At 31.6% G+C, this 23,674-nt stretch overlaps 1 protein-coding gene and 1 non-coding gene across 2 annotated transcripts in view; one reads left to right on the top strand and one right to left on the bottom strand.

The window, feature by feature from the left end:
• Nucleotides 1-23,413, bottom strand: part of Rab26 (RAS oncogene family member Rab26) — an 89,078-nt gene extending 65,665 nt beyond the window's left edge. The window contains exons 1-3 of the mRNA XM_068773677.1: nucleotides 23,312-23,413; nucleotides 16,244-16,405; nucleotides 13,158-13,268 (exon numbers count right to left, since the gene is read on the bottom strand). Of these exons, the coding sequence (XP_068629778.1) occupies nucleotides 13,158-13,268; nucleotides 16,244-16,405; nucleotides 23,312-23,317 (279 nt within the window). The 5' untranslated portion in view covers nucleotides 23,318-23,413. The remainder of the gene's footprint in view (nucleotides 1-13,157; nucleotides 13,269-16,243; nucleotides 16,406-23,311) is intronic.
• Nucleotides 140-246, top strand: LOC137930702 (U6 spliceosomal RNA). The gene has a single exon (XR_011108911.1). It is a non-coding gene; the product is annotated as a U6 spliceosomal RNA (small nuclear RNA).
• Nucleotides 23,414-23,674: the final 261 nt, after the last annotated feature.

Raw genomic sequence — 23,674 nt, 5'->3', positions numbered from 1 at the left:
TATGTGGGATTCCTACCCACTAAAACCCCCCCCGGTGGTCGCCCTCTGCGCTAAACGGGGGACCGCGGTATCTCCCGGTCAGGGATCGCCACGCGGTCTTCCCTTGCGCCTTGCTATTTTTTTTTTTATTTTTTTTTTCGTACTTGCTTCGGCAGTACATATACTAAAATTGGAACGATACAGAGAAGATTAGCATGGCCCCTGCGCAAGGATGATACGCTATATTGTAGATTATATCAAGGTAACCAGATGCGTGGTCACAATCGTTTAACACGTCGATAATGAAGTGTAAATACGACAGTAATGAGGGGATCCGTAGACAAACAAAAAAACCCAAAACAGTTCAGCATATTTTAAAGTTGAAATGGCAGTAATTAACAAGCAGAATTGATCGCCACTGGGGTTTAAAGGTTTTGGAGTAAAGATCAAAGACCAACAAGCGCCAAGTAAGACATTTAGAAACATGGTGGGCAGACGACATTGTTGTTAAGGTTGTCGGAAGACGAAAGATGCAGGCCGCTTCTAGCTGGTCTTGAAAATATATGGGAAGGTCTTTGTTTAGCTTCGGAAATAATGTTGATAATGATGAACTAGCCAATATTTATATAGAGGCTAGGACGTTGATTGGGAGTACACATAGCGACATTTATGAGTGGAGTCACGTCGGTATATCATGTTTGTCTAATAAAAAAATGTAATTTAAACTTAACTATTTATATTTTGTTACACTAAGATTTAAAACAAAAACTTCTCAGACAGACAATCGGTAGTTCATTTTAGATCGAGTTAATTGGTAAACAGATTTTATATTCAAATATTCAAGACAATAAATTCTCGTTAAAATGATTTCCGTTAAATAAACTTCGGAGGCAAAGTTGATAATTGTTTGTTCTTAATTAAATTTGTGAATTCACGAAGAGTTTCATAATCTGATTATGATAGAAATCAATGCCGTAACAGAAAATATTTTTTATAAGTAACTCAGCGAGTGTTCGTTTAAAAGCATTGATATTTTATTCAATAATTATAATGAAAATTTACAAAACTGTTATCTTTTTCCGGGTATTAAATAGAAAATAATATTAATGTTTTATAAAGTAAAAACGTATTTCAATGACAGTTAAAATATACCGAATAATTGGTTATAGGTATAAAAGCATTAAAAGGATGACTTTATAGTTCTTTTACTGTTAATTAATGCATGGCATATATATACTTAATAATAAAATTATTGGTTTTGGAAATATTAAATTACGGAATGAAAATTTAGAAAGAGCCTTTTCAAAATTCGAATTAATACATTTATTGTTAATAATGGTTAATAATATGTGTATAAAAAATTTTAAAGGTTTAATACTTATAACTAATTACCTTATAATTTAATCGAAATGTATTTATAAAATGGCATTATGTATAAAATAGAATAGAATTAAAGACTAAAAACAAAATATTTGAAAACGTTTTGAATGTTTTGTACGTCTGTAATCTGGTTGTTGTGCTTGTCGTTAGCTTTGTGGGGCTCTTACAACTTCGTCGATTTCAGGGCTCAAAGATTTCAGTTTTGTACGTTATTAAAAGTATCAATAACATTAATGTAAACGATTCAACATCTTCTCATCTACTGCTGGACATAAGTCCATAAACACAATCTATCGCAGTTTCCTCCTTTCGAACTGTTTATGAAATATAATCGAAGAAATCCGAGCTTTAATCATAAGTATTGAATTATAATTTGGGGTTAGATTTGAAATTATTATTGCGGGATTAATGCCGGAACTGGGGTGTAGTAAACAATGCGTCGACTATTGGCTTTCGGCTTTCGACTCGGATTCAAATTAATTATGCCATAACTTTACCACATCGCAGAGAGATATCAAAAGCCGGCGGTGTTAATATAACTCCTTCCGAGTATTAAATAACGTTTATTCTATTCATTCATTTTATTCATGTTACAAACCAATTTTGAATCTTTTATAATGTTCACTTTTGTATAAGAGAAGAATACTACAAGCATCCAATTTGATAGAAACTAAAATTGATTTGAACTACAAAGTTTCTAAAAGTTTACTAATTTGAAGAGAGCGCAGAACAAGCATAACAAACATTTTTTTGATATTTCTTGCGTTCTTATTCATATTATTCTTAGTACAGTTAAGCTAATCTATTCCCAAAAAAAAAAAAATTATTATTCTGGTTGTTATATCAAACGTCTCTTATCAACATTATCATCATTTTAGCACTAAGATATGCCGTGCTGCGGCTCCAATAGAAACGGTTGTAATCGGCCTGAATCCAGGTTCTATCCACGATCTTAATAAGGTCGTTTGTCCAAGTTATGAGTTGGCGTTCTGAAATGCGCTTGCCGGTACAGCGACATCTAGCGTCAAAGTTAGTCTTGTACTGATCTTGTCAGTCCGCGGTATCAACTTGTGAAACTTAAGGCCCCAGAGGGTTTAAGTTGTACGCGCTATTTGACTTGCCAACTGACACTTTAACTTGCCAATCTATCGATTACTGGCATTCGTCTAAAGATCTTCCCATTCCTATTGATTATCTGACTAAATATATTATGGTACTCGAGTTTTTTAAAACAGTAAAAATGTAATCGCTGCTGCATTTTTGGGCTTTGAAGATAAAAGTGAACTGTGCGAATGAATTTCAAACATTTTAAATAGCATAATAGAGACATATCGTCAAGCAGATGGCATGTTAATTACCGCTATTTCACGGTAGACTTTAGTGAATAAAGATAAATGACGGTCAATCCAAACTATCCTCAAAATCAATACCCCGCAACCGGTGTGGCGTAGGTCGGATACAAGTGTAATAAAATGAAAACAAAAACAAAAATAATAAAATGAAATTTTACAATTTATATATTTTATTTATATTTTCCTTTTTTCATTCGAGACCCGTGGCACGTCACGTTCACTCGTCTCTCGATTTAGCTTTTGGTGGGTCGCGAAATTTTAGGAAACATTTCAATGTGCCGTAGCACTGTTCAAAGTGATTTCGTTAATAATTAAAATGTTATTATATTTATAAATCTTAAAGCTTACTTATACGAACAGCGTATTTTTTGAACAAAAGTATCTGGTATATCTCTCGCTATTGACTACAAAAAAACATAACATTTAATTATTGTAAGTAGTTGTAATGCACAGTCGGTGGTGTAGTAAACATACTTCGTTACTTAAGACACGCAGTGGCTTGGCTGTTGGCGATATTTCGTATATATACTTATAGCAAATAACACCCAAGATTCATTCTTTGTTTTGATTTAAAATCTATCTATCTAAATAAAAATGTACCCTTAAATATCTCATTAAACTCGAAACTGGAGGAGAGCAGGAACATTTTTTTTATTTAAAGATAGCATTTGTGCTTATTTCTCGAAACAACCCGTGTTTATAATTGCGGTAACAGAGTTGACATTAAATTAAATAAAAAAAATAAAGTTAAAATATGGCAATCATCTGTTTCGAGTGGCACTAAAAGTACATACAATTAAGTTCGTCAATCATTAAATTTCAAAGAATTCTATTAATATTTTTTATTACATTCTTTAAGAAATGAGGATGATGCTTATGCGAGAGAATAAAAAATTTAAAAATTAAAAACCTAGATAAATCAATATATGGAAAAAAATTAAGGTTTTTTGAGTATTTTAATTGTGTTTTAACGTCAATCCAAAAGAAATAAATACATACAATGATATTTTACATTCATGTTTTTTTTAGGGTTATTCGTTCTTAAAAAGCGCCAGTTATCTGTTCTAGAACTCTATTTGAATTGTAATCGTGAGACAAATTTATTTATTTCAAATTCTTATCTAAACTGGGGAAAATTAAGTGACTACTTATGTACGACATGAGAAGAATACCAGAAGAACTCAAATTGATAGGAACTAGAATTGAATCGAGTTTCCTTGTAGAGGAATTCTCCAACTTAAATATACGAGGGATTCAAACGCAGCCCGAAACGAGAAGAGATGTCAATAAACTTAAACAGGTTATTTAATTTTTTATGATCACTTTCAAAACTTCAAGCCTCCCGCGTGAGCTTCTAAGGTCTCTATTTAGCAGTGTACGTCCTGCGGCGGAAAAGATTTCTTTAACAGTACCCTTTATAAACATATATATCATAATTTTAAATAATTAAACTGTAATAAAAACCCTCTACGGTAATAAGAGAAATTAAGAATAAATGAAAATGATTTTTTTTATTTTTGTAATATATGATTGAAAATGATGAATTATAATATGAAGTTCGATAGAAGAGAATGACAATAAAATAAAACGTGAAAAAGTTATTAAAACAAAACGTCCTATTCCCAAAAATTAGATAGGATTTAGGAGAAGTCTCCAATAACTGGGCGATAAAAATGAATATATATATAATTTGAATGTATTTATACAGATATAAATATATATATGTATATATATATAAATATATATATGTATATATATATTAATCTATATATATTTATGTATATATATATATATATATATATATATATATATCTATATATATATATATATATATATATATATATAGATACAGAATTAAAGACTATTATTGATTGGCTGTTCAACTAGAGTCCACTATTTTTGACTTACTAAAGATAACTTACGCAGGCATCGAAGTATTTTCCCAATAAGTCTTACAAAATATTAAAAATCCTCCTTCAAGAGAGTGGTGTTCATAGTTGTTTAGGAAAGAGTAGCTACCCGAGCAATTGACGTGGTCGCAGAAATAAGTGCAAACCTTATTTAACGGCGCATGGCCTTCACTAGAAGGGTTATATGGAAGGTTTCTACTGCATGAACTTAATGCATTTTGCTAAGTAAGGGTATTATAAACATTTAAAAAATCATCGAACAACGTATTATATTTTACTCGATTTAATACCATGCATTATGAAAACAATCACTGAAATAAGTCGAATCCATAAATCAGTTTTATATTACGCAAATAAATTACAAATTTATTATTTTAAAACCACCGAGTCTGATCGATTTGTTGACGGGCCTCGTCCCATTTTCGGTATTACACATTTTTACGAATGTAAAATTTATTACCTAGAAAACTTTTCACAACATTTAATATATACATATAGATAATTCTGTTAACTAAACGCAACATTTGTATTTATGTATATGAACTTTTAAAACATCTCTTAAAGTAAAAATAAAACTCTTTTAAGTGGTCTTTATATTATGTTAAAAACGAAAAATGTTACATAAACATGAGTATTAAAAAAAAACTTCTTGATTTATTTCAATGTTAACATAATTCTAAAAACTAATTGTATCAAAATAGCACATGTTACAGTTTATGTTTTAAAAATCGTATAAGATTTCAGGAAACTTTTTTTTCACACATCATTTACAAGTAAGTTGTTGTTACTAAATCTTGAGGGAAGGGATTTGGTATTGATTTGAATAAAAGGATTGCAAGCCCCAAGTTCTATTAAAGAGCGTCCTAAACTAACAGCCTTATGGGGATGTTATTTACAACTGTCCCTAAGCCCAAAATATCCAATGATAAGTAAATTGTCCAATACGATGGGTCGGCAAAATACACGGGCTTTTATAGAATAAATAAATTATAACTTCGGGGATATATTTAATGACATAGTAACGATCCCAAGATCTATTGTTGTTATAAATCTTTGTCATTTTTATATCTTAGTCTTAAAAAAGATATTAGGTTAAATATATTTGTCAAAACAAGGAACTATTTATCGATAAAAATTTATTAATTTTAAAGTTTAACGTAATATGCTACTACCTGCATTGTGTTCTTCATCACTAATAGTCGTGACTCTCCTTGGAAAGTTTTTGGCGCATTAAGTCGCGCGATTTGTGCCGGTCTTCGGCGGTGTAAATTATCTACTTCATTTCTTAACAATAAGTGTATGGTATAAACGATCTAAAATCAATGGTAAATGATAAGGCTTAAATTCATTTATTCAACATTGAATCTTTTTATAAAACGTTTATTGATCGTCATCTTATTATTTTTTTAATACATTTTATTTTTGACTCTAGTCCGCGTCACAAGGTGATATGTAATAGTTCCGGAAATAAATAAATTACGTAATGATTATAAAATAAGAAAAAGCGTTTTCAAAATCGATTACTACATATTAAAATTAATCTGTTTATAAACCTGTGACTATGTACTGCCACCTGTAATGTCGCATTGCAATAAAAAAAATACGGTAACATATTTCAGAGTGATCGTTTTATTCAGGGTGATTAGAAATATTTGTTAGAGCTTTTTGCAGGCAAATTAAAAATTTAATAAAAGCCTTTACCTTTAACCAATAAACGTGTAATAATATATATTAAACAAGTTTGTGTTTAGTATTTTAATCTAAACTAGTAACCGTCTATCAACAAAAGTTTATCAATTAACGAATATGGTATATTTTTTTTTCTGAAATTTCCCTGAAAAAAATTGAAATGTAAATATTCGTGTTATCGGCACTAATACGTAGACTCTGTGAGAAAGTTTCTTCACCATTATTTTCAAATTAAATGCCTAAATATTAAACATAAAAATTATCTATCACGAAAGACTACAAAGCCACAAATCAATGTTAACTTCTCTAAGTGTTCAGGGTGTCACGCAAAATGTCACAAACGCATGGCAAAGATGTGGCATATTGGATGTGTGTGACGTTATTCTAAACAGGGTCTATATTTTTCAGTTATAAATAAAAAGTTTTCAAACATTCTCAGCTATTCAGAAATTACAAACATGTTCTGTACTCGTACCGTTTGCTTCACCCTGACTAGTTTTGTGTAGTAGTATCTCTTTAATAAATATATATCCGTTATTTTTTGCTACGTAAACTTTTTGAAATAACATGATTTTGGATTTACCGAATTAAGGTTTTTTTTTTCGAAAGCCGGTCAAAGAAACAAAGGCCACATTTAATTTGATATTTAAAAGTCGATATTTGTAATAAATAATTATATTAATACTTTAAATTTTATCTAAGTGACAAATAGTAACTCAATTTATAAGAGAGTAACAAAATAAAAATTGAACTGATCCATGTTAGTGTTGGTTAATATTCACAGATTAATCATTTTATTCGTAGGTAGTCCATGTCTGAACATCGGTTTCGTTCATAGCTTTCCAACAGGGCCGATTAAAAGTCATTGACGCATTCGGCATCTTCCCACAAAGTCGTCTGTCTACCTTGTAAGTTTTTCTACGCTGCGCTTGCATTATTTTATACTTTAGAACCTTTATTACTTTAGAACCTTCAGACCCAAACGACCATTAATTACAACGCACTATGTGACCTGCTCAATGCCACTTGAACTTACAACGCCACTGGGCTATATCGGTTGCTTTCGTTGGTCCACGGATTTCCTCATTACTAATTTAATTATAGAGAGAGGGACGGCGAGCCAATGCGGCATCAAATAATATACCTAGTTTTATTTTCGTTTTATTTACGATCAATATATATTTTTTAATAATTTTATAAATATATAGATTTTTAATCAAATAAACAATTGTAATTTTAAATCGTACCTCAATTTACAAGATTTACGAAATAGATATATTTATCTGATTCTGAATCACCATATTTTTAAATTTTATACTAGATTAACTGCAGAACATGTACTTGCTGTTTTTGTACTCTTTAAATTTTTAAACAAAAGCATAAACGAGAATAAAAAACAATACTAGTTTCATTTTCTAAGAATCCATTATTGCATTAACAGCTTAAGTATAAATCTTCACTGTATTTAGGAGCTCTGCACAAAGTACAAGTTTATGTAATCTTGTTATGTTATCTTGGTAAGTTATTTTACCGGTGATTGCTCGGCTTATCAATTGAGATTAGGTAAAGTTAGCAAACAGAGTTATCAAATGGCAGCCAGAAATTCAAGGAGTTTGAATAGAGAGCGCCTCAGTACGAAACCGGTTCTCGGTAATTAGTTCGTAACTTTATTATTATAAATAAATACTTAATACTATTGGTAATTTCTAAATTGTTGGACTTAGTAATGTATATGTCGATACACTAATAAAATCAAGTAAGTACTTGCCGCACATAGTTAAAACTCAAAAATGCACACCGCATCACATTAGTGAATTAATACAAAGTAAAAATTTATTTACTTTAGTGGCAAAATGTTCTTTCATTCATATCCATGTGTCGCAGGAAAAATACACATTGTGTAGTCGCATTACCTTAAAATAAAATACCACACCTTGATTAAATACATGGCTAAAGTAAGGAAGGAAGAAATAAAATATCGCAAGTTATCGAATTTAGTTAAGTTGAACCATTTCAAACTATCAAACTCCTCTTCATCTTATATAATATTATCTTATATGTAATACAGATTCAGGTAAAGCAATACGTCGCATAAAGTAATAAAAGTTTTAAAATAAATTATTGCTGAAGCTTATTAAGACCTTTTAAAAATTATAACCACTGAGTTTTGTGTAAGAAGTACAAATCGTAAAATCACAGATAAATATATGTATGCAGCAATGGAAAAGGTGGGTACATAATTTATTTTATGAATTTTGCAATTAGACGAATAATAAAATAAACATAAATTTAAAAAAAAAACATAAATTAAAAACGATAATATTGTTTCTAAATATAATTTAATGTTAAAATAATCAAATAAATAAACATTTAACAAATATGACGTTTTGTTTCCTTTTGTGTTTAAATACAAACTTTCGTTCTGAGATAGGACACAGACGTAATCCATCATGCGTGTCTACTAGGCACCGGCCTCCTTCAAAGGATGTCTTGTGTTTTAATTTTTATTTTTAGAATAAGCTCGTATTTTTTTCTAAAGCGGCCCTCTGTTAAGTGTACATTAAAGTCGCCTTCGGTTGCCTTATTGGCATTTACAGATTGCGTGGGCATGAGAGGGCAGAGCGTGGAACGCGTTCAGCCTAAACCTCGTAAGTCACCCACGCGCTTAGCACTCAGAACTTTCGCGGTTAGTGAAGAATCCTGTCGTGAATGTTTATTGTTTTCGGGCTAAAAACTATAGTACTTAATCTGATGGTTATCTGAAATGGAACTGTTTAATTAAAAATATCATAAACAAAAATAAAACAAATTACGAAGGGTCGCGTAAGACTTCAAAAGTTTGTACTGTATTCGTATTTTAGAAGGTAAACACTATATTAATGAGCTAGAAACCAAAGAAAAAAAATATAAATAGAACAGAAAATATAGATAAAAAGAGGAAAAAATAAATTGATAAAACTATGCTGTCATATGAGGAAGTGATTTATTCTAGTATTTTAGGAGCAAAAGAGAAGGAAGGTGGTGTATATAAGAAGACAAGTAATCCAGAAGAACTTAAGATATTGTGACAAAAAATAGATGAAGAATGAAAGGAATTGTGAAGAATATAAAGAAATAAAGAGAAATAAAAAAAGGAATTAAAGATGAAATTATTTAAAACAATACAAAGATCCTCCGAGATATGGGCGAATGAGCATGATTAAAAAAAAAAGAAATGGTACTGTTTTTACTCCAGTTTTACAGTCGTTTATTATAGAGTTCGAACATTCGAACGCATCGCAATCTCTTTTCTAAAATATAGCAGCTTCAGTGTGTAATTAATATAAAATTATATTTCATCATGCTCGGCTATCGCATTGCAATATTTTTCAATACAAAAGTGTTTTCCATAATAAACCAAACACTTCAACTACAACGAAAATAAATTACCATTTAGAAATAAGAAATTCTAAATAAACAAATAGTGTAAGAGCAAAGGTCAATTTTGTGTTTCATTGTCCGAACGAATGACGAAGCCATAAATTTGATATCGCCAGAAATTACGAGCGACCTTAGAGTCTAGATCTCAAAAAAGATCGCTAAAATTGCTTTATGTTTATAGTTAGGAAAGTAAGTTATTTTTCTAGAAACCTTGCTGCGTAATACATTAAATGTTATCATTCGCTTCGTAAATAATTTATCGTACATGAAAAATCTAATCGACAAAATAATTTTGAAAGCTAAAAGCCATCTATTGCTCTCTTTGTCACACAAGACTCCTTTCTCAGATAGAAAGAGGTGATAAATATATGGATTTTATTACGATTTTTTCGTATACTGTTAGTATTAATAAGGTCTTATTCGTTTTTCTGGAATTGAACCCCATATCTTGGCTAGTATTGAGTAGGAAAGAATATTTGTTTACAGATTCCTCTGATTAGAGGTGGTAGGCTCGTTTTAGTATCTAAGTTCCTTCTCATTCTAGTTTTTTTTCGCTTCCTCAGGAGCCCCGACACGGGCCGTTACATTTATTCCTTACTGGATTAGGAGACCATTGAACTCTTTAGGCATTTCCGCGGGCGTTCCTTAAATTGACTAGACGCAAGGGCCTTGCAAAGAAGAACTACTTGGGGTGTTGTTTAATACGCGTGTAGCATTCTGATTTAAGAGTACCCGAGAAGGCTTCGTTACCTTACCTCGATTTAACCGCTTGCTACTGTCGCAAGAATGGAATACAATAGTGTTTGGCCATTGATACAAATTTTTGAAAAATAGATTACGATCAGTAGTATTTTTGGTGTTAATCGAATGCATATTACAAAATTTGTTTGCTCTATCGAACGTAAAACAACGGCGATGGAAATACAATATATATATGCTTATACATGTATATAGGCACTTTCGGTAACTATATGGAAACACTTTGAGAAATTCATTAATATGGAGATCAATGACAAAGGGTATTTAAGCCAGTTTGGAGGGCTAGTAGGTGATTACAAATATCCATGACACCAGCGGCCGCGTCCGCCAAGCCCGCGTCCAAGCGAGGACGAACAGGAGAGGCCCGTTTCGCTACTGACCGTCGAGCCGTCCGCGCTTCGCGTCCCTTACACTATACAACAGTCACAACGTTGTATATCTACATGGGTATAGTCCCTATGCAAACGTCTTTCATGTAACTAGGATACGATTACCCAGACTAAATTTTTTAGTTCCCGGAACTCCTGTTTTCGGGGTGAATACAGATGATACAACACAACGCCAAAATGGCCAGCAGCAAAAACTTCAAACAGAAACAATGCATATAGTAGCTGAATGTTCTTCTAACGTACTTTGGAGAACGCAGCAAAAGTAGCGATAATTTGTGAAAGAATTATTATTTAATTTTAATTATTAATAAAAGTGTATTATTAACGCAATATTTGTACGCATGGGAACAAACAAAGTTAAAAAAATCCACCTGAAAATTTGATGTAGGTGAACAATGAGCAATCCTTTGAGGGTTTCTTATACGTTAGACAAAGGATAGTATTGTTCAATCTCAACAATTACCACAGCTGAGAATTTAACAATAACTTTTTTAATTTAACTTCAATTATTTCAATTAATTTTTTTAAATATTTACTTAATTTTCTACACGGCTATGTGGTAAAAATTATTGTTTGTATTATTAAATTATAAATTTTGCAAAAAAAAAGTTCTTTTATGTTACTGGCGAGTTATAATATTACAAACTTAAAAGTATTAATAACTTTTGAATTTAAGCTTGTCTATGCAACATTTTACGTAATACTTTCCGGTATATGAATATATTAAAGATAAATTAGTTTGTGTCAATATTAAATTAAAAAAAATGTAATATTGAAATTCCTCAAAATAGCTTCAGGTAGCCTTTTAGAAGGTTCTAGGTTATAAGGTTGAAACAGCTAAGTACTAACCGTCATTAACCCCTCGAATCACTTGGGGAAGGTAAATGAAAGAGGCTCATTAAGCCATACGCACCTGAACGTTCTAGTACGTTCTCTGCAGGTTTACGAGAGCCGATTTGTACACAGATAAACATATTGTACCTTTTGTTTACAACACAAAAGGATACTTTTAGTCGTAATGAATAACATTTTTATCGTCTTAAAGTACACTTTTCGTTCGGACTGCTTTTTTTACAGACACTAATTATCATTTATTAAAGATATTTGCACCTTATCTAGTTTTGTTAAAAAACTGAAAAATATTGTGCATTTAAAATTTTCCCTTTTTTTCCAAAATATTCTATTGAATATCTTTAGAGAAGGTCAGTGGACGTTAAATTTTATTTAACTTTTTTTATATATTGTGTATACTTTTGTATATTTTTTATATATATTATTACCAGTCTAGTTTTTTAATTACAAATAAGAAAAAAAGTTCAAATGTTGTACTTACTTTAATCCTAATTTTGTAATTATTATAAAAACCACAATCACATAGTTTCTTTTGTAATATACCTAAAATAGAAATGTATCACGACAATGTCATGTACAAGCTTGTTAAATAATAACAAAAAATTATTAATAAGGTTTATGTAATGTTACAGTTTTTGTGAAATATTTTATTAATAAAATAACAGAATGGAATGATTAACTTTAATCGATTTTAACGTTAATTTTACGGTTGTTACGATTACAAATATTATTACTATATTCGCTGTACACAGTCTATCTCTTTTTTAATTATGTTTATGTAAGCAAGTGAAAGGGACAGATGATTGTAGGCTTCAACTTTCACATATGCTCAGGAGCGCAAGGTAATCATTCTTTTTTCAAAATTTTTTATAAAATTATTTTAAATTTCTTGGTTTCTAACATGAAAATATAATTTTACATGAAATAAAACATTTATACAATGGAATTAAATCAGTTTTATTTATTCATAAACTAGATCTGTATACAAATCTTTGGGAGAAGGTTTGCATTTTCTGATGTATCTCTGTCCAGAAAATAGTATAATATCGTTGTATTCGATTAAATAATCAACATAATTTTTCACTTATTTTTATTATTTTCACTATTTATTTCAAGCATATATTCTACAATTATTAAAAAACATATTTTTCATTTACAATTACAACCATCGTCTTGAGGTAAATAATATTTAAAATAATTTCAAATTTAATAATATACGATTTAATTTATTCCTTATTAAAGCCTCTGAAGTATGAAAAAGTCCAGATATTTATGTAAGTTAGCTTAGAATGCTGTTAATAGAATGCTCCATACATGTGACTAACTTACATGAAATCGTAATGTAAAGACTGAAGACTGGGAAATCATAAAATATTACTAAAATTTAAAACTGTATGTAGTGTTTACACATATAAAAATTCACTTACTGTGAACCCAATGCCGACGGTGGCAGAAAAGTTCCCCGGTTGGAACTTTCCCGTCTCGAATTGGACCAACAGAGAAGTCTTTCCAACGCCGCTGTCACCGAGCAGGATCGTCTGTACAAGGAAAATCCATTATCAACACACTTTTTTCAAAAAGATAGCTTTACAAAATAAGTCAACTTTCTTCCAACTTTTTACAATTACAACTTTTATAGAATAGCCATTAAGAATATTCAGAGCATAAGGTTTAAATGATCGAGTCAAAGCGTAGACGGGGAATCTTGAACTTTTCTGAGTTAGATACCTTTTTACTTTGAAAAGTATTTGCTGGCTGTAAAGTCTTATGGATATGAGATGAGGTCGTTTATTATGGGCATTATAAGAATGTTCAAAGTTACTCAGCAAGCAAAGGGGTGTACTATGCTATGGCTTCCCTGCAAGATCGAATGCAGAAATAAGGTGATCCGCAGAAGAATCAAGGTCATCGACGACGATCGAAGAATGGCTCGTCTGAAATGGCAGTTGACGGATCACATCGTTTGTATTATTGACGGAAGTTGTGGCCAGAAGGTTCTAGTGGCCACGTGGGTAGGCCTCCCACTCAGCGTATCGACGACTTAGTCAAGGTCGCGGGAAGTGGCTGGATGTGGGCAGTGCCAGAGGTCACTGTGGCGATCTTTGTCTTGTCCTGATGACCCGTCTTCTAAAGTAAAGTGCTACCTTACAAGATGTGTGCTCCCTTGCCAAGTCAATTTAAAAATTACATCTTTAAAATTTTTATACGATACAAAATACTTAGCAAGTATGAGCGTGTCTGAAAGATTTATTCGCTCGTACAAATTGTAGAAGGCTTTCACGTACGAACTTGTTCAATCTTTTTGACATGCCAAGTTTTTTTTTCTTATATAAACTAATGTACGCTTATTGACGTAAATTTTTAAAGGAAAAACTATGATACTTTTTAGTAAAATATTAATCACTTTTATTATAAACTGGTATACTTAAAACTACTTATTTAGTATCTTGAAAGTCTCAAAATTAATTTTTTATAAGTTTTGATTGGTTGTTGTTTTATGTTTCTTGTGATCTCCGCTTTAGAACAGTAAGAACTCAGTGACTACCTACTGCCAATTTCTAATTATTTTATATATAATATCAATGATCTGTACCTAGAGTCACTTAAATTAAAAATGCATTAACTCGACATTGTCCGCTGATCTAATTAGAAAATCAGACCAATGGAAGGCATACTTTCGAACAAAACAGCTAATTAGGAACGATGATTGGTAACGGGGTCTAACTAGGCCAGCGGACAATGATTGTTCGTTGTATTCTTGACGCGAACAGACTATAGACGGCATCTGGTAAACGAGAACAGTTGTCAATGGAAAAATGAATCAATTGTTTAGAGCAGTTTTATATATCTGAAGTTTGAAAATGTGAATGAAAACGGAAAGAGTAAAAAGTGTAATCAGAATATTTTGACCTGGCTTATCCTACTGCTCAAGTGGCATTTGCAGATTCCATAGTTACGAGAAGTCAGAACGCAGAAGCGCTTGGCCTAAAAGTTCTTTTAAAGTTGCGAAGCTTGGGAGTCTGTAGTATTAGAATGACTACGCATAAAACACTCGAGGGGATCTCGACTTCAGATGTCAACTGTTGATACCCGTTTCGCATTCGGACTAAAGGACGCCCAAAAGGAACATTGACGTTGTTGGTTGCTATGACCTGGCTAATATCGCTACAATTTTGTAATGCCTAATGTGAAATAAATAAAGCTAAAATAAACAGAACAGAAAGTAATATAAATATGGAAAAGTTATTCAAATGTGAAAGTAAATATTTTAATTAAGAATGTTATGTATCATATTTAGATTATAAAGCCCTGTCCCATAAATATAATAGGGGAGAGTGAGAGGTGGGGACCTCAAAATACGACATTTTAGAAATTGGCTGTAGAAGCTACAGTAACGCTTATCTAGAAAGATATATTGTAAATAAATTAATTCGGTAGGCTTTATTTATTTAATGAGTTGCCGACCGTCAAGGCTATTTCAATTTATTAAAAAAGTACAACAGAAAATCACTTGAGTAATGAAAGAATATTCTTCATTTAATAAACCCTAGCATACTATATAAGAAAATAAATAAAAAAATAAAAACTAAGTAGGAGAAGGAAAAGCTCGTGTTGCTCGTTGTACATGTAAATTGTTATTCGGAATTATTCCTTTGTATATTTCCTTTTCGCTTATTACTACGGTCTGTTGACAGAGAGACGTTTTCTTTGTGAAAACAATTTAGATTTTTGAAATGAGAATTGTCAGTTATCTACGAGGTAAACAATGAGCTTTATTTCATACAAACTTAGGTTTTTTTTGTTTAGTAAAAAAAAACAATACGCCTGATATTTCCGGACTATTAATGTTAATTGCATAATATTTTATGACTAAAATCATATCATTGCAGTCGCAAGATGTCGACTTTATGAGTTAAACCAGTTAAAACTGTCCTGATTTCTAAGATTTTCAACGAAATTAAAAAAAATCGTCCGGGCCCTATGAAGAGGGCTATGTTTGGAATTTATGAATGAACCGAATCAGAAGTGAGGTTATTCGTAAACTAACGAAAGTATCTATCATAGCCCAGCGGATTTGTCAAGTTGAAGGGGCAGCGGCTAGGCCGCGTAGTGCGTGGAATAGATGGCTGCTGGGGTTTAAAAATTCTAGAGTGAAAACCACGGACCGCAACATGGATAAGCTACTTCATTAAGGTCGTTGAATGACCCCATTGAAAATCTATGGGGGAGGTATATGCCAAGCAGTGAAAGTTTAAAGGCTTGAACGATGAGTAAATCATTACGTAAGTAATAAAATTATTATTAATAACTAAATCTAGCAATAATGACAGAGAAATATTTTAATTAGAATTTTTTATCTTTAACTATTTATGTCACCTAAAATAACCTCGAATGAGCGACATGCATATCATAGGTCTGCTAACATGTTTTTTGTGCACTTTTAAAACTTATTTTTGAGAATGCTCAAGATGGTTGTAATTTCAAATGTTAACAGTAGCTAAGCGAGAATAACCTTGTGAATAGGCAAGTCTTCGTCGATCAAACTTCGTGGCGTCTCAGCCGGAGGTCTGTAGTCCGGATACCCGGTGGGGGAGGGCGTACTCCGTGGAGCGGGAGCACGGAGGGTGTCCTCCTCAAACACGTCGTCACTCATGCTGTCGTCTGTTGTCACTTGCTGGAAATAAGGTATAATGATAACACTTCATATTAGGGATTTTCTGCCTTATTGCCCAGGCACTTCAGGCAGTACAGAGCTTCGGCCCGGGCCGTTATATACTACAGTTTTAAAACGCAAAACTTATAGATCGCTTCGGCATAAGATTCATAGAATGGCTAGGCTGTAGGACAGTGTTTCTCAATATTTTTGCGCCATGGCCCACTTGAGCCTTTCTAAAATTACGCCCCTCTAAATAACATACATAATTTTTATATTAAAAGGAAAAGGTTAAAAATAATATTGAATCCATTTTCAATTGCCCTTGTTAATAATCAAATTGTTCTCTTTAGAGGTGGCCTCACGTTGAGAAACACTGATCTAGGCAGCTCGCGAGGAACCATCACTTAGGCTATCACACGTCCGTCGGCAATTTTGTGAACGCTTTTTCTTTTATAATTTTTTGAAACCATTGATATTTAAATAGGGTATATACTACTATTATACATTAATCTTAAAGCAATCATCCCGTATATTTGTATTTTTACGACACCCCGAAAGCTAAAGTTTTACGTTTCGCGTTCGATAATTAAGTAAATACTAAATTAACGTATGTTAATTTTCTAATAACAAATACACACATCAATCGTTGTATTATCTATGGCTCTCGCATCGAGCGCCCTTACATTTTCAATCAAAATATTAGATTAACTTCAAAGATAATCCACATAAACATAAATTTAAGCGCGCACTTAATTAAGTTGTCCTTATTGCTTCAAGTTATTGCCGTCTCGTGAGACTCCGTTGACATGTGAGCAATTTTATGATATTCCAGCTTTCCCAGATGTTAAACAATGATCCCAGATGTTAGAATGATATTTTTTATCATAATTTTTTTTCTTGGATGACTAAATTTTCGTTAGGTTTTTCATAATTCTCTACTATGTAATTACTGAGGGAAGACTTATAAAAAAGTTCTTTTTAAATATTTTCTGCAAGTACTTCAATGATGGAGTTGGCAGGGCGCTGAGACAATATGTTTTCAGAACTATTCTCCCGAGTCCGGGTCTTCGATGGAGCCCTAGTTCCCCAGGAGCCTGGGCTCGAGCTGTTATATAGATTTTTTAAACTGATTGGGTATTGGACAAATAGTTTTAAATTAGGTATAAGACTGTAGTTAAGAATGGAAAAAATAGAAGATTTTCGATATTCGAATGACAATAATACGACGTGGGAAAACGTATATCCTTGATTTTTATTCTTCTGAGATTGGTAAAATTAAACAAAACCTTATTGTGTTTATGTGTCATTGTTTTAGTAACCCCTCTGCTTAGTATAAAAGTCATAAATTATTAGTTGCTACGTCGATTCGGTACCTATTTGATATTTTTTCCACACAATTTTAAATGCAAATACAAACACGTTACAAACCTTACTTGACATTTTTTCTTAAATCCAGTAATTAAAGCTTTCCGAACATTGTCAGCGTCAACAGGTCTTATGTTAAAAGCGCATACACTGCCGTTAAAAAGGTGTACTATATCGATGAAGTATAGGATTATTTTACGTAGTTTCAATCTTATATACCAAGAATTTTGAAATTTAAAAACCGGGATATATAATGCAAGGGCTTGGCGCCAGGGCTTTTTATCATGAAAAGAACGCTTAGCTCGAACTAAAAAGCTTGTAAAGTCTTCTCCGTCTATATTTTTTTATGCAATACATTTATTTCTTTTTTATTTTGCTAAATAGAACCTTACAGGTATATGCATTGATATTTACAATGTCAAACAACAAATTTATGTCAAATAGATATGTAGGCAATTGACATAGTTAATTTATTACTAACTAGCTATGCCCCGCGACTTCGTCCACGTAAAAATAAAAAAAAAAGTTTATTAAGTTTTGTATTTCGCTTTTATTTTAATGACGTTAGCCGGACATGAATTTCACAATTTATATAAATTATTTTGTCACCCACAACTTGAAACGTTATCAATCGTTCGCTGTTTTCGTTTCAATTGAAATCACCATGAACTGTTACGGCAATAAATGAAATGTCAAAAATTGGTCGTAAACTAACATAGAAATCTTCGAGAGATCGTTCACATCATTGCTAAAGATCATGACATGACCAAAGGCATAGTTAACTATTTTAGGAAGGACATACAGATAAAAATAAAATTTATATACATAGGTGAGAACCTCTATGGTTACGCTCATGAATTTCGTAAGTGTACAAGTATCAATATAACCTATTTTTGTAAAAAAAACAGATCATTATCATCGTCGTTTCAGCCGCAGGCCGTCAACTGTTACACCCAGGTCTCACCTATAGATTTCCGATAACAACGACAGGAAGCAACCTGGATCCAGTCTTCAAACGACCTTATCTGGGTCTTTTTCCACCTTGAGGGTAGCTACATTAAGTTTGCCAATTCATGGTTTCCACTCCAGAACCATAACGTCCCAGCTTTCTAATTCGCATGGTTCATTTATTACTCACAGTTTAACCCGTTTCCGCGAGAACAGTCGCAAAAACAGAAGCTTCGATGAACATCATCTTTATTTCAGAACGTCCACTTCGAGAACAAACAAGAGCATCTTCTATCTGTCTTTTGGGTGGGTATTTTACGCTGCGCATATAATAAAACATTACCACAAAATTTTATTTCCTCTTCCTTTTCCATGTTGCAAGTTCGTCACGAATGTAATGTATCTCTATGTATATCAAGCGATAAAAGGATGTCCCGACGTAAGTACGAGTGTTAGGTTGACGTAACAATACGCTGCACGCCCTATTGCACAGGGACGCGTGTTAGTGCAGCTATCACATGTCACGCTACACGCGTGCGTGACGATATTTGTCTTAACCTAGGGAGAATGTGTCCACATACAATACATTTTGAAACGAATTATCTTCACAAAAACGTGAAATGTTTATTTCTTCAATTAACTCATGGATAAAAATTAATGTTCATGATATCTTAAACAGAATATCGACATTATTTTTTTTTCTCATTCCACAATCATCTATATCACAGGCTAGAAGTATAATAAAAGGTTCAAGGATCGATAACAACATTGTGTGGCTATGTTTGATTGGTGTTAGGTGCTGTTAGCTTTTCTGACGTTTTCAGATCATCCGGAGTCCATGAGTTAATAACAATATTTAGGTACCTACAATTCCTTTTTTATTTTACCCCGCCGTCAAATTAATTTTTTTGCGTCCACCGCCTTTGTCCTTGTTAGTAAATTTTAAGTAAGAAAAGGGCCAATATTTAGCCAATTATTTGTTATTTATTTACGCATGTGCGGAAGTGGCTAAATATTAGTCCTTTTGTTATTTAAGACGGACTTCCGCAAAATAACGACTGATTCCATTAAATAAAAGAATTTTTTTTCAATCTATATTGTTTAAACCCTCCTGTGTGTGGCTTCATAGTTACTCGACGTAACCACGAGAATTTTATTACTAACTGGTTACTCCTTCTCTTATTTTATTGAAATCTGAACAACAATACAGCTTTGACAAACAACAAAAATGCAGTTTTGAGACCTTAAACATAAAGTAATGAAAAAAATTTTTTTTTTCAAAAACCTTCCTGGGAATGTACACCTAACATTTTAAAATTTTTTCACGGTGATTGAATTGTATGGTTTTGGAATCTATCGTGTACTAAAAGACAGACTGACACACATTAACTTTTTTGTATAAGTTAGACAACTACATTTTATTACATATTTAAATATGTTTCATATTCAAGCAGCAATTATCTCAAATATCCAAATAACATTAATTGTAGCTCTATGTCGGTGTTACTTATAAAATATATTTTTGGTCATTTTTAAATGCGCCTAAAAAATCTGGCGAAGTCTTAGCTATAATTTGAAAATATGCATATTTTTACGCACTCAGTAACTACCCCGGCTAGGGGTGAAAAGTTTCGAAATTCCTATCAAGTTTCAAGTCTCCAAGCCAAGTATTTTATTTGATTGACAATCGTGATGAGTCAGTAGGTGGATATCTCTTATCTATGTATTAAATATTAATAAGTAAATTTAATAAAACCAGATGTCATTGTCTTTAACTGTTAGTAAGATACTCATTTTCGAAATAATTTGATAGGAAAATAAATTATCATTTAACTAAATTTACCATCGTTACTTAACACTACTAAACAGTAACAATAATAAAATACATAAGTTACCAATCAACAGAGGGTGTTATACCTCACAAATTAAAGAGATAAATTCCAAAAATATTAAAAAAAGAGTTTTTTTTCCTAGAAGTTTAAATAAATTAGAAATTTCTTTTTGATTACGAATTCATAATATTTAAAATAAATATTGTTGTGACAATAACTGGAATTTTTATTCATTAATTTCACATTCTATGTTAAATTAATCAATATAAATTTTATTAAATAATCAAAATAAAAAATTGTACCAACTTATTTCACTCTGCTTGTTTATTGTATTTCTCGTATGAAACGTTCATGTTTTAAGCAATTTATAGCAACGCCATCTATTACGAAATTTTTATACTACTTGAAAAGAAAACTCTGTTTTCCCAACTTTTCACTAGTGTAAAGCTTTTAGTAAAGATGTCTGTATGTTTTTAGTAAATTAATTATATTTTTTATAAAATATAATTACTGGCCAGTGAAAAACGTTTTACATACTTTAAATTAAATTAAAATATATATAGACTTAATACTTAAATATTGCATCGTGTTAATAAAAACTGCTAATGTGAATTGTACACTCAGACGGCACATTAAGGAGATAGCATTTATACATATGTACATAGCAGACGTCAATAGAATAGAGCTGTTGTAAAAGAAAAACTATCGACATTTGGATTATTGTAATTTAAAAGAATATCGACAACAGGGTTGTTTTTTTTAATGTGAAATAATTTCTAAATATAGTATTACATATAAACTGTTATTGTAATAAAATAAAATAATTTAGATAATTTCGAAGCGTACGTTTTATAAACTAAAAAATAAACAGCGTAATAACTCATTTCTTTAATTCATTTTATAAAATTGGGTGCGCAAAATTGTACAACTATATTTGTATGAGCAAACTACTACGCACGTTACGAAGATGATGATTAAGCGTAGCAGCGCAGACATCATCACCAATTTAGTCTAAAGACATCCACAGGTGGATATCTATATCTAAAAGGTCTACCTTTGCTTTAGATTTCCAACAGGCCTAACTTTTAAATTAGGTGGCTATAAAAAAACCACACGACCATTGAGGAGGAAAATAAAAGAAACTTGTGATTTATCTGGTAGATATTAAAATAGTTTACTTGGAACAAAAGAAACGGATATATGCAAGCTGATTGGCAAGTTGAATTGGCAGTAGAGAGCAGATAGCCGCTAGGAACTTTAGGTTCTGTACCGGCCAGCGCAGTGTGGGATATCCACCCACATTGAGGACACGCCACCTTTTTGAGCTTTTTTAGTTAATTAAATTTTAAGTATACTTTGCATATATATAATGTGAGCAGCGGTAGTTTAGCGATGGAGGACTGAGAATTCCGATCGTATTCAGTTCGATTCCTGTGGTTCAATCTTATAAATTATCTCTTTGTGCATTAATTTTATAGGAAAGTGGCTGCTTAAAAACAACTTTCCAGGGGATAGGCAGCGGTGTCCTCTGCCAATCCGCTTGCCAGGCATGACGATTATGGTTTATTCCCCCTTATATATTTTTGGGAAGGCCCTGCAGTGGACGGCTATGTGTTGAAACTCCAACGATAACATTTTTTTAACCAAATGTATATATAACGTACGTATGTACGTCATGTATTATAATATTCCTTTAAAATTAATATAAATGCCGGTTACAAATTACTTAAATTTTTCCATCCCTAGTCTTATGGCATAAATATGGGTCAATGTCGTTGTATTCAACTGGTGTATGTACCACCCACGCCCCCCTCTCCCCCCAATACGTCTGTCTCTCCCACTTAATTGAACCAATTCAGAAGCTATTGATTATATTTTTTTATTCAACAATGATTGCTTATCTTCATTCGTTAGTTTTCATGTTTATAAAAAATTGATTAAATAAATCGTAGTCATCTGAAATAATTATAAATATTCTAATACTAATTCAATGCCTTTTTATATTTTAATAAAGATTGAAAATATTCATAAATAAATGAATTACGATAAACACAAAATGAATGATTTTAAAATAATTAATAATTGAATGTTATTTATATAATTATACAGGAATCTGTTATTATATTGAACAAAGTAATTTCATAATATTTTGTTAAGATAACAAATCACTTCGCATCAATGCACATTCTGTTAATATCGATCCAATCTTACGTTAAGGTTTATACATAATTTTATAGTATTAAAAAAATTATTACTTAAATACTTATTTATTATTAATAAATTATTATTTTATTATTTTTCATTTACATTAAAAGTAATCATTTCACTCGTATACGATATCCAATATTTGATTAATTTTAAATATATTTCGTTAGTATTTGTGTCAATTTTTTCACTTTTTTATTTATTTATTTTTCTTTTATGATATTGACTTTCATTAATTTATCTCTGTATCGCCTAAATTGTTAACTGGTAGAAAATTGGGTATATACCGCCTTAATGCTGTATAATAAAAGCGTTTAAATAAGATTTTTTATTATTTAAATGTTAATAAAATAATAACTCTAATTCTCAAGGAGACTAAATTCCTTCAAAATGTGTAATAAACCTTACCTAATCTATCTAAAAATTTACACTTATTTATTTAAGACGGATCTTTATCGTAATCCATCACCTAAACGCTAGTTTAACTCTTTCGTGATAATTTCATAAGTTTTGACACATGCCAAATAATCAGTCTAGTACGCCCTTGCGTTTGAAAATCAATTTTGGTACTTACGTTCATTTCTATTCAGCAGTGAGCCGGTCCGAATACATTTGAGCACTAAACGTCACACTATCATAAAACACCGTGCAATAGACCGTCACGCGACATTTTTCAGTAACACAGCCGACGAAAATGAGACACAGCTGAATGTCACGACAGTCGCCTGAAATTCAGGCAGACTACCTCCACTGCAATACTAATGAATGAAAATTAAAATACAATATAAAAACAACGCACCGCAATCACTGCACATATAAAAATAATCTCTATTTAAACCTGTATAACATAGATCTGTTTTAATCAAAACTCACATTTTGAGGTTATCTCGCAGATCGGTAAATGCAAGACACATTGCTGAGCCAACCACGGCTTTAG

This window comes from Battus philenor, unplaced genomic scaffold (genome assembly GCF_028537555.1).
Source record: "Battus philenor isolate CCGP_79_NKW_IND1 unplaced genomic scaffold, ilBatPhil1.0.hap1 SCAF_6, whole genome shotgun sequence".
In the NCBI taxonomy this organism is placed as follows: Eukaryota; Metazoa; Arthropoda; class Insecta; order Lepidoptera; family Papilionidae; genus Battus; species Battus philenor.
Note: the sequence above shows the minus strand (reverse complement) of the source record. Positions and strands in the feature narration are given on the sequence as shown.